Genomic DNA, 14,581 nt, shown 5'->3' with positions numbered 1-14,581 from the left:
AAACTGCTGTTCTCAACAAAATGAAAGAATGACCATATGTTTTAAGATTTCCTGAAATTCAGGTTCTTCTACAAAGATGACATCCTGGATTGGTGTCCATATGTTTGGTGTAATGTGGGGGAAAAGGACAAAAATTCAGGTATGGGTTTTTAAAAAAAAGGATCCTTTTGAAAGGCAAAGGTGCTACTAGTTATAGTGGCTGGGCTCTGGCTCCACATTTGGAAACAGCAATTCTTCTGAATACCAGGGATCCACAGGAGGTGAGAGTGCTCTTGGCCTTGGGTCCTCCTTGTGGGTTTTCCGCAGGCATCCGATTAGCCACTGAGAGAACAGGGTGCTGGATTAGATGAGCCATTGGGTCTTCCTTTGCTGCTTTCCACCTTGCATTTGTATCTGCTGCGATTCTGAACATGTGCCAGGTTTTGTTCTTTTCTGGAAAAGGGCTTTGGAAATGGTAGTTATCACTTAGGAAGTAAGACTTTACTACTACTACTGCTGCTGCTACTATTCCCTAGTGCCCAGGCTGCATTGCTACGCTGCTACTTCTTAGACGGAACACGCTGTGTTCTAATAGCAATTGTTAAATGCCAACAGTACTGCAGTGGGGGGGGGGGTTGTTGTTTTTGTTTTAGGAATGGTCTCCTGAACGGAGAACTTGATTGCTGGATAAACAGAAGTACGACCACCATATAGGTTCATAAAAGAACCAAACGTGATGATAGGCAGAATTTTCATCTTACATAATAAAGCACTGCTCTCCTGTACATTACCTGCATGCCCATGTAGCAGTGTAGGTCCACTCAAATGACACACAGAGAACATGGTTCCTGCCACCACAAATCTCTGTTTAATTAGTTATTAGGAGGGAGAATATAGGGATCAAATTATGCCCCTGCCCCACTCCCAGAAAACAACAACATACCATTTGTGCTTTGTTCACGGACCAGCAATGCCTTTGCAAGCGGGTCTCCAGGTGGAAGGAACCATAGGTGCATATAGTACCAGTATGTTTATGCAGTTCTTATGCACATTTATGATTCTAGCTGGAAAGAGAGCTTTCTGACATCTGTATTTTCATTAAACTCTGTCTTCCGCCAGTTCCTTTCATGGAGCTACAATTCTCAAGATTATCCTGGGAAGATTATTAAACCACTCGGGGAATTGTAGCTCTATGAGGGGAACAGGGGCCTTCTAACTACTCTCAATTACCTTGACAAACTACAGTTCCCATGATTCTTTGGAATGGCACTGTTTTAAATGTGTAGTGCAGATGGGGCTAATAATAATAATAATAATAATGGGCCAAAAAAGTGCATTTCAGCAGGTAGGCTAGTTACACATTCTACCGGAAAGAGCTTGCTCACACAGTGCTATTTTTCTAGAAAAAGAGGTAACAGAACTTACCATGAACACAAGTTCTGGCTGGAAAAAAAAGCCCTGCCCACACACTTCTTTTTAAATCAGCCCACTGGTTATTTCACTGACTCTGTGCAAATGCTTATTTGTTATCTGACCGACTTTAGGGACAGTGAAAGCTGAGCAACTCCAGTCCCTAGTAGAAGTACTGAAATATCAAACCAAGTGTAATGTGCTCCTTTTGGCCCACACTATAAGGACATAAATCCATGACTGAAAAAAACAATTTATATAATGTAAAAAACTTAAGCAGAAGATGGAAGAAACGGTTAAAACCTCTCTACCTTTTTTTAAAAAAAGAGTAAAGGTCTGGAAAATGGGTTTTGAAAAATGACAAGTCCAGGGAAGCCATAAAAAGGTGTCAGACACCTCACTGCAATACCTTCCTCCTTGTAGCGTTCTTTTTCTAGGCAGCTTCTGCACTTTTAAATTTTTAATGTTTCTTCCATTCTTGTCAACGTGCTATATAATTGACTCCTTGTAAAATAGTGGCTCCAGTTAATAGGCCTATTAAACAACCCATTGCGACTTCAGTTATTTTATTTTAAGTAATTACATGGTTGAAGTGGAAAAATCTCTCTCTTCTTTCTCAGTCAGCAGTATTTCCAGTTTTGCTGGTCTTGAAACAAAGCTCTCTGAGGAAACACAAAATCTGAATGTTTATAGTATGACACTTTTTGGGGTTATGCGTTTCCACAAGAGTTGCTATCCTTATCTAGGTCGTTATCAAGCACTCGTGAGGGGTTTAATTAAACTGATGCTTTAGTAAGACTTTAAAAACACCGGCATTTACATTTAGTCTACAAAATGCAAGGTATTAAAAATGTCTTACTCAGCAAGCAAACCAGACTGGTTAAAACAATTTGAAGTATACGTACTATATTTACCTTCCTAAACCTTCTGCGTGAGCAGAAAAACATTTTGGGGAAGGGTAATACTAAGATTTTGACTGAGTGCATGCTTGCTTGGTAAGCCTCATGGAAAGCAGTCAGACTTTTCTGACAAAGCAGTACATAGCAGTATGCTACTCAGATCAGTTAATAGGCTTTGCTTCTTTCTGGATGTCCAGTCTTGTGAATGTTCTGGAACATGCCTAGGTTGTCGTTGAAGGAGGAACTCATGGCAGAAATGGGAGACTCTCTTTGCAGGAATCCAGTGCGGCCTGCACTGGATTTTGAGGCTGAATACACAGGACAGCTGCCACCTGCAGAGACTAGTTTAAAGTCATTTCAAATGGCAGCTGTCAACCTGACAGAAAGGTGCTTGGGGGTGCCTCAGGAAGAGTTAAGTGATATTTCCATTCCATCATTAAAAAAGAAAAAGAAAAAGCAAGCAGCCTCCATTGTATGCCTGTAATGTATGCATTCATCCTCAAGGTGACCTGAATAAGATTTATGCTTTATGTATTATTAATGGAAATCCACCAGTGGCAAAGGCGTTGTGTAACCAAAGGAAAAGGGGAAATTGCTCATTTTCTTACTTTGCATCCTTTCGGCTATAGCTCACTATCTTCCCAAGAATAAGAGAATGTGCGTTGTTCAGTAAGTAAATCTGCAATTGGGCATGTTTTATGCCGATTCCAATTTAAGCAGAGTCCACACAACATACAATCATTCAAAAAATCTTTTATTTCATCTTCTACCATTGCCATTCCTTGCCTCTTGTAAAGGACCCAGGATAATGGCTGACACTAACTGGTAAATGACAAAGTAGTATATACCGCTTGTTCTAATTATTTACTGTTTCCAGTGGAACTGCCAAAAACTTCTAAGACAACAGCAGCTGCCCACATGTGGTATTTATCCATGAAGACATGACTTCTGGGATAATATCCTTTTCTGATGCAGCACCCACTGCTGTTGCTCTAACAGCCTTGAGAATTGCGCATTGTTACACTTTTTTGGTTGGCTACTTACAGCTAGAACCAGCCATGGAACCAAGCTGCAATGTACAGCACAGAGGTTGAATCGAAGTCATTGTGTTTGTGGAACAACTACTGCACTGCCCCTAAATCTTCTCTAGAGGGTCAGGAGAATCCCCAGAGCAGATTGGGTCACAGGGGAGAGGAGGAGAGAGAGGGTAAGCTCTGTTAACATGACTGGCAGTTGTTCTGTTCACCCAGTAATTGGATTCAAGCCCAGGTGGGCTGGTTCTACATGCAAATGGAAAATTGCAAGTAACTGGGGCAGAGTGTGGACATAAAATTGTCAGATGTAGAACAGCTGAAAAATAGCCAAGAGCTGTACCGCTGCCAGATGGAAAGGCAGTAATAAGTAACATTTTTTTTATTTTTATTATTATTATTATTATTATTATTATTATTATTATTATTAATAATACCCCGCCCATCTGTCTGGGTTTCCCCAGCCACTCTGGGCAGCTTCCAACAAAATATTAAAATACAATGGTCTCTTAAACATTCAAAGCTTCCCTAAACAGGGCTGCCTTCAGGGCTGGTTGAATAATATCCCTACATGATGTAAAGCTGTTCATACAAGACCCCTCATCTATTTAAGTTAGCAAGTACAAGTGCTGCTTTGCATAAGGTTGCCAGCTTGCCCAAATTCTATACTTATGCCATGTTATCTGAATGGTAAAGAGGATGGGCTGTCGCTCATTGGTAGAGCACATCCCTTGCATGCCAAAAGATCCAGGTTCAATTCTTGACATCTCCAGGCAGGGCTGGGAAAGACCCATCTAGAAAGTCATTGCCAATCTGTGTAGACTTCTGAGCTTGACGGACCAGTGGTCTGACTGTATAAGCAGCTTCCTACATATGGGGAAAATGTATGGATTTTTTTATATGATCAATTTTTTGTTTCCACAATTAAAATAAAAACAGCAACATGGCTTGCTCCCTAGGGTGCATCGTGAACTTTTCAAAGGCACAGCAAAGCTCAGCCTAGCATGCACAGCATTATATTTTACTTGCCGCTAACATCTCCAGCGACATAACCTCTCCTGTGGAGCAGCAAGGAAAATTAACAGGAAACGCCTGTATTTTTAAAAGTGTGTTTATTTCAGAACAGCGGCAGAGCCAATACACATGCCTACCTGAGGAAAAAGACGTTACAACTTTGGTGGGCAAAGTTAGGCAAATTCTAAACATCACCCTTTTGGAAAAGAAAGCCTTATTTTTTGCAGGTGGCTTGTCACTTCAGCACAGCCATATCCCTACTGTACATCAAACAGAAGCCAAACCAATAGTGGACAGTGCAGGTACCAGCTTTGCATGTGACGGCAGTAGCTCCATCTTCCTTTTCCAACTATTGAAAAGGCTTCCCTCCACTAATTTTCAGAGCCCGTAGTCGCAGGCCTCATGGCTGTTCTTCAGATAGAGCTCCAGGAAGCCTTTGTATGTCTGAGCGTCGTTTACTGTAGCCTTGACAGCCGGATCCAGCCTCATGGCTTCAACCCAGTGTTTTAGCTCTGGTGTGTGGTCCAAACAGCTGCAGAGAAAATGAAAAAAGTCACTGTGAAGCCTACATCTATGGTGGTTTGTCTGCAAAAGGTCTCCGGTGGAGCACATGTTTTGAATGCAGAAGGTCCCAAATTCAAACCCTGGCATACTTCTGAAACTCCAGAGAGCTGCTGCCAGACAGTGTAGAATACAATATTAAGCTCAATGCATCGTTGGTCTACTTCTGTATAAGGCAGCTTCCAAACTACTAAGCTGTCTGCATTTAGCTCTGTTGGTAGAAGAGGTTTTTGACATCCATAATGCTCGGCTTCCTTAGAAATGATGAGATGCTTCAAAATAGATAGGGGGCATTGCTGCACTGCTCTAGTTTCGGAGATCAGGTGTGTCGTTTCAGCATTTCCCGATTCCAACAGTTTGAATTAGAGGGGTTTTTCCAGGCTATTTGGCCGAGAGATCAGCCCACAGGCAATGCAGCCTGAAATAGCACACTTTCCATGGCAAGAACTATACTGCTGGACCAAGAGCCATGCTACATTAAGTTTCTACTTCCATTTGCCAGCCAGAGGATTCTGGATACCCACAAGCAGGGTATGGAAGGAGTGGTCCCCTGTTTACTCCCAGCATCTGGAAGTTCCATTTGGCTAGCACAGCTAGAAACTATTCACAGTCTTCTTCTCCGGAGTGGCTCAGAAAAAAACAACACCCACATCTCCTTCCTAGTTGTGTGCTACAGAGCCAAACTGGTATGGGATGTATAGTGCAGCTGTCTACAACCTAGAAATGGAAAAAGCCTGCTACCTGAAGGTGGCTCCACAAGCTTAACTGTGGAAGGGCCATAGCTCTGCGGCAGCGCATGATGCTCTGCATGCAGATGGTCCAATACAGTGGTACCTCGGGTTAAGAACTTAATTCGTTTTGGAGGTCCATTCTTAACTTGAAACCATTCTTAACCCGAGGTACCACTTTAGCTAATGGGGCCTCCCGTTGCTGCCGCCACACAATTTCTGTACTCATCCTGAAGCAAAGTTCTTAACCCGAGGTACTATATCTGGGTTAGCAGAGTCTAACCTGAAACATCTGTAACCTGAAGCGTCTGTAACCCGAGGTACCACTGTATTCAATTCCTGGCACCTCCAGGTAGGGCTGGGACAGACCCCTGTCTGAAATCATTTGAGAGCCACTGCCAGTAAGTGTAGGAAATACTAAGATGGACCAACTGCCTGACTCAGTATAAGTCAGCTCCCTATGTTCCTATCCTGTCCCTAGTCAACTCATCATTCCATTTTTTAAAAGGAAAAGTATACAAATGTCTTTAATAGGATGATAATCCTATACACTGCATGCACCTGAGATGGCTTTGAAGTCAGATCTAAACCTGACATTATGCCAAAGAAAAGAAAGTAAAACCTGAACTCCTATTATCTGATTTACTGTACAAGTATAATACAAAGGGAATTTCTCAGAAATCCCAGAGCACCGAGCCTGACCCTGGACTCTTCAAGGAGAGCAGAGAAAAGGCAAATCATCAGAGGAGTCTGATCCTCCTCTAATTACCCTCTGGACACCTTGCGGCATAGTTTGATAACATTTAGCCTTGGCAATGTTTCTAATGAGAATTTTAATCCTCCCTCAGTAATCACAAGTTCCTTGTGCACTACCTAAACTGTTACGTTACTTTAAAAAATGTTTTTTTAAAAAAAAATGTGCAGGAGCGGCTGCATCAGTTAAAGCAACAACAAAAACTCCATTAAGGTGCCACTAGAGCCTGACAGATGGTGGTAGAAGCTTCATCAGCCTCGTGAAACATGCAGGTATTATTACTCATGGGATCCAAATATATCACATCTCAGCTTAACAAGGCAAGAGATGAGCAAGCCTTTTGCCCAAGCATTTAGCTTCTTCACTCTTCCCTTTGCAGCAACAGCCAACACAACCAAGTAATTTTCTGTTAACTACAGTTTCTCAGATTGGACAAAATGAGAAACCACAGTTAACAGCATTAGAACAAGTTTCTAAACCACGGTTTGAAGTACATTTAGTATCCAAACTTGTTCTGAAGCTCTTAACTAGTTTTTTTCCGCCCTGAACTGGGAAGCTGTGGTTAACAGAAGACTTTGCTTGCATGGGGAAGAACAAAGGGGCTGTGCATACAGCCAAAAGGGCTGTTCATACCTTGGACTTATTAATCAGAGGAATGATCATCCAAGTGTGGTCATTATCTGTAGTGAGAAAAGAAACCCATTGTCTTGATCGAATTCAAATTGGACAGAACCAAATCTGCCAGTAAATACTAGTATAGATCAGAAGGGATCACTCCAGAAACATACATTCAAGTGAGTCAAATGTGCATTTTCAAGTGAGAAGAATGAGTCTCCTCTTCCGCACCCACTTCACTTCCGCCAGACACCCCATTGCCTTGCAGATTACAGATGAACCAGAACAAATGGTAGTAGCTCTCCTCTATCAATGGTGCCCATTGGCAAAGAGACAAGGGAAGGAATGTAGCTGGAGAATGGTACTCAAATGTGAGAGGTACAAATGATTCAAAGGGCTTACTCATATAACTCGTAGGGCTCCATACGCTCAAACCAAGGCCAGATCAGATAGTCGATCATGGAAACAGTGTTCCCACCGAAATACTTAGTCTTGCGGTTTACTAGAATCTAAAAGGGAAAGAGACACATGACATTCCTACACAGTATACCAAGAGAACTTGCAGAAACTGAAATCTAGAGTGAGGAAGGGGAAAGGGGCTGCATATATAACAGACAGCACCTTGTTACACAGAGCTCAGTAGTTTCAGAACTTTTACCCCTATGTTGCAGACCTGTGTGGAGATTTTAACCTGTACTGGTCCCTTGTAGACTGCACAATAGATCACAGACCAAAGTGGGTTGTGCAGCTGGATTTTAAGAACTTCTTGGCTGCAATTCTAGATTTAGCAGAAAGCAAAACTGCAACCACTGGAAAGCCCTAGGAGCTTTCTGTCTGGAAACACTCTTGGTTTTTTGTTTGAAAATCCCTCTCGTCAGACAGAAACAAATCCATCAATAAAGATATGAACATGGCTCCCTCTAGTGGGCAGCACTAGAGTCTGCTCAGAGTACGTAATCCCAAAACTAAAATATGTGGAAGAGTCACAAGTTTCAATGAGCCGTTGTGTGGGATGCGGAGGATCAAAATATTAGACTTTCACTGCATGAAGTACAGCTATGGAAATAAGATACAGAGAACAGAGCGATATGTTCCCTAACACAGGTTCAACAGATCTCTTAAGCCTAGTAACGGAGTAGAAGAGTTGCCTAAGGACATAATGCTTGAATTTAGTTGGAAAACCGAAGAGACCTTTTGTGTGGAATGGAAACGAGGAACCTCTCTCCCTCACAATCAAGTTAATGTATAGCTTTCCTTGGAGCAATGCCCCCCACCCCCAACTCTCACCTCTTCAAGTTTCAGAAGCCTTTCTCGGAGCTCATTCTTCACTGCAGAGGCATTGTCTCCACTCCTGACGGCCAGCAAATACTTGTGACACAGAGGAGTTAGCTAAGCAAAAGCAGAGATTGCCATGTTACCAAGGTGCAGAAAGGTGCTTAGCATTTTAATTCAAGGAACATAAATGCATGCTAAGAACGAGAGGTAATTCTACCATGACTAAATTTACAGCAGTAGACAGCTCGTCCTCATAAAGCCCTGTCAGTAAGAGGGTGTAAGTTGCAGCCCAGCATGGCTTCCACTGGCCAACTGTTCTGAACTGTAGAGGAGTCCTTTCACCTTGGTAGAACATCCATCCACACCATCTTTCCATTAGTATGAAGCAGGAATGGGGAACCTGTGGACCTCCAGGTGTCACTGGATTCCAAATCCTATCAGCTCCAGCCAATGTGATGGGTGTTAAGAGTCCAATAAGAGGGCCACAAGCTCACCACCCCTGCTATAAAGATGCCTAAACGAGTTGTTTTCCTACTCTAAACTATTTGGTTACCTATTGAAATTCACACCTCTCTCACACACACATTTAATTGTGTACTACAGACAGAGAAACGTGTCCATTTTAGTTAACACAGGGCAAATTTCCATTGTGTGATGCTACAGGAGCTTGGATGTGTTCCTCAGTCGCCTTATTTAAAAAATTCTAATGAATTTTGTTGTCATAGAAGTGAATGGGTTTAAGATGGAGAGGAGGAAACACAAACCAAGGGAGATAAACCCACAGAAAGCATCTCTCAATGCAGGAGAATGTGAAACAACCCAGAAGATCGTACCAGATATCAACACACACCCCTTCTACTCAGCATCCAGACTAACCCTGGTTTAATGTAGAATTCCAAGTAAGCTCAAAGGAAAAGCAAAGCTACACAGTACATTAGCAGTTCCGCTTTGCTTCTATACTTTAGTCCTATGTTGGGACAACATATAGCAGCCACCTTACCCTGTCTGTATGTTCCACATTCACCAGTGTTTCCTCTGTTGTCCCTAGTCTACAAAATCCCACTTTCTCAGTTATACCAGCCTGGTGCTGTCATCTTGTACCAGGATCTGTGCAAGATGCCATAAGTGGCATGTCAACACACTAAAACTCTTTGTAGCAACCAGTTCCTAGTAACACCCAGCATCAGGTCACATTGTCCAGTAACTTTAAAACCAGTCTTTCTTCCACAAATGTTTTCTTTGCAGATCTCACTTTTTGCTTTCAGGCACATGTTTAAAATAGGGCAGTGGGGTTGCCTAGCAGATTGCCTGTAATCATAACAATGCCTTATCAAGTGTTATTTTCATACCACACACTGAAATGAGTTTCCCATTACTCCTCTGTACACACCTTGGAGAACTGTTCCAAGAGCATCTTCTGATAAGCTTTCTCATAAGGATCTGCAGGATACAGCTTCTTCTCTGGATACGCTTCATCCAAATACTCACAAGTGATTGGAGACTCATAGATCAACTGGCCCTTGCTGGTCTCTAGCACAGGTACCAATCCAAATGGGCTTTTCTCAAAAAACCAATCTGGCTTGTTTTTCAAGTTGATATTGACAATTTCATGACTAAAACGTATGACATGGAAAAACACAGCAAGGTTATTTTGCCAACTTGCCTGTTACAGTTAGAGTCAACTTCTGCTATGTTATTGAAATCACCTAAGGATCTGTTTCATATAGGCTACATGGTTACAGAACTCCAGATCCAGCCCTCTAACCATTAGGAACTAGAAGGTAAGGGGTCTAAATGACGAATGGGGAACCACTGGCCTCTGGGCTTGATCCAGACCATGGGTAGGCAAACTAAGGCCTGGAGGCCGGATCCAGCCCAAATCGCCTTCTAAATCCAGCTCACGGATGGTCCGGGAAGCAGCGTGTTTTTACATGAGTAGAATGTGTCCTTTTATTTAAAATGCATCTCTGGTTATTTGTGGGGCATAGGAATTCATTCATTTTTTCCCCTTCAAAATATAGTCCGCCCCCCCAAGGTCTGAGGGACAGTGGACCAGCCCCCCGCTGAAAAAGTTAGCTGATGCCTCCTCCAGACCATGGACTCCATTCTAGCACTCATCAAAGGGTTCTTTCGGCAGCTCCACCTCCTCCTCTTGTTGGATGCAAAAACATCACGGGGTCAAAATGGGAATCTCCACATTCCACTGTCTCATGCTGTGGCGCACACTTTCTGGGTGGAGTGCATGGGTGTGTAGAAACACACCCTGTGTCAATTGGAAGGCAACTCCCATAAAGCTTGATATGCGGTGAACATCTGCCAGTTTTCAGCCCCAAAGGTGGTTAAAAACAATTAAAGTACAATAAAATTAGGACTAAGTGAAATTAGAGAGAAGGTTCATTTGATCTGGGGGCTGGAGTATTGTTTGGGGGAGTTGTTGGGTGTGGCTGTTGCTGTTAATTTCTGTATATTTTTGATCTTATGATTTATGTGGAAATTGTTCTATTTGGTTGTGTACTTTTTGATGTTTCATTTATTGTTTACAACTACTTTTGTTACGTTTTTAGTTTTTGGAAAGGTGGCATACAAGTAAAATGACTAATTGACTGATCTTACTTGATTCCTTTGGCTTTGAGGACTAGCCTTGTTCTCTGTGCAAAAGGGCAGTAGCGCATACTGTAAAGACGGATCACTCCCTCCGGCACAGGCCCTGGAGCAGAACTTCCTGGAATACAAAGAGACTTACACAGGTCATTCTGGTCAGAACTAGCAAAATTATAGCCTTTTCTGAAGAGAAACCATAAGCAGGCCATGACTTAGGGCAGAGAGAACAAAGAAGCAGAGAGAAAAAAGGGGAGCCTTCCAAAAAATAAATTCCTCTGGTATTTGATATGCTCCATTTTCATAACCCTGCAGTCATTCCAAAGGCTTTTTTCACACTGGTGATTCACATCTTAATTCAGATGAATTAGCAGAGGAAAGTAAATGGTGACAGGAATGTGAGGATGCCAAGCTACTGATCTGAGAATAATTCCACAGCACTCAGCTGAATTGCTGCAAAGTAGGCAGCTTGTACATTGTAATTGTTCTGCACTTTTTGGAGCTTAAGCCTGCAGTCCAATATCCACTTATCTGAGAGTAAGCCCCACTGAACTCAATGGGATTTATCACTGAATAAACATGTGCAGGAATATGCTGTAAAAAACGAAAACAAAAGATTTGGCAGCATAAGCTTAGCGTTGCAGTACTCATTTCCCCACCTGGTATGGACTTATGGGGCCCATTCACCGCTATTCATGCATGACTGCAGGGCCAGGAAGAAACAAAATGAACGTCCCAACATGTCTCAACACATCCATCTCTCTCTGTGTATGCAGCAAAGAAACACACACATAACTTCCTTGCTAGACTTGGGCATGTAGGCAGACACAAAGTCACAAGCCAGGAAGGAAGGTTGTGTGGGAAAGACACTTAAGTTTATGCTCTTCCCCAAACCAAGGATGTACTTCACGGACTTGGGCTAAAGGAAAGAGACTATAGCTCACTCAGGATGATCTGTGGCCATGATTACATCAGGGCAGTTATATGCCATCCCATTTTCAATACTGTTTGCATCTACCAAAGTTTCAGATGGACATGTATTTATTTCCAGTCAGGGCATGCCCCATAACGATATCCTTTAAATTATCATGTTCTAGGACACAAGAGTGCTGCTTTTTGAGGTTTCATGAGCTCTCACAACCCCATCTCATGATTTTAACAGGGTGCTCTTTCTTTATAGGAGTAACAGGTCTACAAATCATCAAAACTCATTGAAGGACTCCTACAATGTGCAAGTTGTTCTGCAGTTACCCCATAAAGATTCATGGTTTATTAAGAGAAAAAGTGTGTGGCACAACACTGCCCTCCCAATTTAATCAGCATCTTGCCTTCAGTGCCAATTGAAAAGTTTCTCATGAATGAATTGGGGTCTGGTGTAGGGACACAGCACGGAAGATCACAACAGACTCTTCTGGGTCTAGCAAAATATGCATCTGGAGAATTTGCCAACTGGGAAAGTAGCTACTTACTACAAAATCCACTTCTGATATTACACTGCACCCTCAATTAGCTCATTACCAGCAACGGCTATGTAAGAGGTTTAGGAAGCTACACCAACATCTGAACAGACCTTTAAAACGTGTGCAAATTAAACAGTCATGATACCAACACAATTATCAATGCAAATTGTCCAGAGTGAGGTGGAGGAGCTGACCTGAGGCACATTAAAGTCATCAACGCCAATCCTATTTTTCACATGCAGGACTGTGCACAAACAGCAACGCGCGTATCACATCAGACGTAGCTCAGAGGAGAGAGAGAGCTCACGACCGTTGTGTGTTGTTTTTTTTAATTAAATGAGGAAACTAGAGGAGTGACACGCCGCCATGCAAACTGCTTTGAAGAGCGTTTATTTTTAAAATGCACGTCGCTTTTAGTGAAGTTCGTGGCGAGCTGCTTCGGAGATTTGCTTTACACAGAGTTTCAATGGAAGAGTCCATTTTGAAACGTTATAATTTCATAAATAGTCCCAGGAAATCCTCCCCGCCCTCTCTTCGTATACGTGCCTCTGAACGTATGCGCCGCAGCAAATCACGTGGCGTTAAATAAACGCAGCTTTGCATTATAATTCTTATTTTTAAAACACATCAGCGGGTGGGGTGGTAACGAGCAGGCTGAGAGAAGGGGGAAATTTCTTCCCTGACCGTAATATGGAGGAAAATAACTAAAATTAGTATTTGCTGGGCGTCGGAAGGGCGCCACAAGGAAAAGAGGCGGCCGGATCCTCCCCAAAAGGACAGGCACAGGCAAGCAGAGAGCATGCAATGCTGTGGGAAAGAAGCAAACCCTCTCACCTTTTCCTAAGCTCCTAGCGAATTCCCCAGACATTCTCCCTGGTGTAGTCAGCAGGCAAGTGATGGACACCGAAGAAAGGGAACCTCCCCGGAGTCGGCCGACTGTCTCCGCCCACATCCCTTGATCCCAAGATCGACCGACTCCGCCCCCTTCGTTATTCTGCGACGATTCCGTTATAGAAGCCGCCTCAGAACTTGGCCACTTGAAAGCGCCTGGACATACCAGTGTTGGATTCACGCATAAGCTAAACAAGCTATGTATAGCTTAGGGCTACACTCTCTTGTCGGCCCCAGAAAAATTTAAAGGGGGGGAAAAACTGGATGTACATTTCCAAAATATAAGATAAAAAAACAAATAAAATAAAACCTACATACAACAGCAGTGGCAAATGGCTTTAGATACCTATTAGGTCTATAAATTACCATATAGCATATATTCAACACAAATAAACAGCGACAATTTGTTGTTGACAAAGGACAGCTGGACATATAAAGGGCCCCATTACCTTCAGTAGCTTAGGGCCTCATCAAACCTAAATCCAGCCCTGGACATAACGCTGAGTGGATATGGATAGCAGTGGGGCTTTAGGTTTCCAGCCAAAAGGTGCTTCAGCTAAAGTCCTACCTCCACTTACACTGAAATCAATATTTTTTTATTTATGCATTCATAGCCCACCGTTTATCCAAGGCGCTCAAAGTGGAGTACTTGATTCTCATCCCCAATATCATTGAAACCCCAAGTCGTGTCTCACACCAAATGTAACTGACCTGTGGAAAGGACTCTGAACTGAAAACAGAGACATTATATGTACAGTGGTACCTCTGGTTACGTACTTAATTCGTTCCGGAGGTCCATTCTTAACCTGAAACTGTTCGTAACCTGAGACGCCACTTTAGCTAATGGTTTACATTCTCAACTCAAGTTCCCTGCACTGGGGCAAAGAGCAACTCCACCCTGAAAGTACATATACACTGCAACCAAATGGGAGTAATAATAATTTGCACCTCAGGATATCAGGGCTGTTCCTACCACATGGTTCTTCCCACAGACTGCTCTTTATGTGGTTTGCGTTGGTTGTTTTTTAAAAACTCCCTACAAGAAGAAAACTAGCACGGCAGGAGCAGGCTGGACTTGCAAGGAGTTTGAAACAAGGACAAAAATGGAGTGACTCGTTCAAAAACAAAGTTTTTCAGAGTACTTCCTGGGCCCACAGGTCCCTGACATACTAAGGATGCATGTGATACATGCATAGCAAAGGCAAACACTGAATCATGCACATCGGGCTCACCATGTTCTTTTAATACCTCCTGAGAAGTAGTAGTCGAAAGGATTGCCACCAGGGAGGCCAGATGTAAAGGATAATTTTACCTGTTGTAATATCATCCTATAAAGTTAGTAACCCAGAGTTGAGAAACAGTCTTG

General features: G+C 42.7%; 2 protein-coding genes across 2 annotated transcripts in view; both read right to left on the bottom strand.

Annotated features, from left to right (window-relative positions):
• Positions 1-14,581, bottom strand: part of CFAP58 (cilia and flagella associated protein 58) — a 168,665-nt gene that overhangs the window by 112,673 nt on the left and 41,411 nt on the right. The window lies entirely within an intron of this gene.
• Positions 4,418-13,315, bottom strand: LOC310763833 (glutathione S-transferase omega-1-like). Its single transcript, XM_083616655.1, has 6 exons — positions 13,159-13,315; positions 10,880-10,988; positions 9,657-9,879; positions 8,279-8,380; positions 7,394-7,500; positions 4,418-4,865 (listed from the first exon to the last, which is right to left on the bottom strand). Exons 1-6 carry the CDS (start codon positions 13,274-13,276, stop codon positions 4,712-4,714), a joined length of 813 nt encoding a protein of 270 aa, XP_083472781.1. The 5' UTR covers positions 13,277-13,315; the 3' UTR covers positions 4,418-4,711.

This window comes from Podarcis filfolensis (genome assembly GCF_964270895.1).
Source record: "Podarcis filfolensis genome assembly, chromosome: 5".
NCBI classification, from domain to species: domain Eukaryota; kingdom Metazoa; phylum Chordata; class Lepidosauria; order Squamata; family Lacertidae; genus Podarcis; species Podarcis filfolensis.
This window is presented reverse-complemented; position numbering and strand designations above follow the sequence as displayed.

Bases quoted from the DNA above. Each gene is read 5' to 3' on its own strand.
- LOC310763833 (XM_083616655.1), bottom strand. From the start codon at position 13,276: ATGTGGGCGGAGACAGTCGGCCGACTCCGGGGAGGTTCCCTTTCTTCG. The intron at 8,381-9,656 runs GTGTGTACAGAG...GCTTTTGCTTAG, and splicing joins TCTTGGAACAGTTCTCCAAG to CTAACTCCTCTGTGTCACAA. The intron at 4,866-7,393 runs GTAAGCCCTTTG...TTTTCTCTGCAG, and splicing joins GAGCCCTACGAGTTATATGA to CTGTTTGGACCACACACCAG.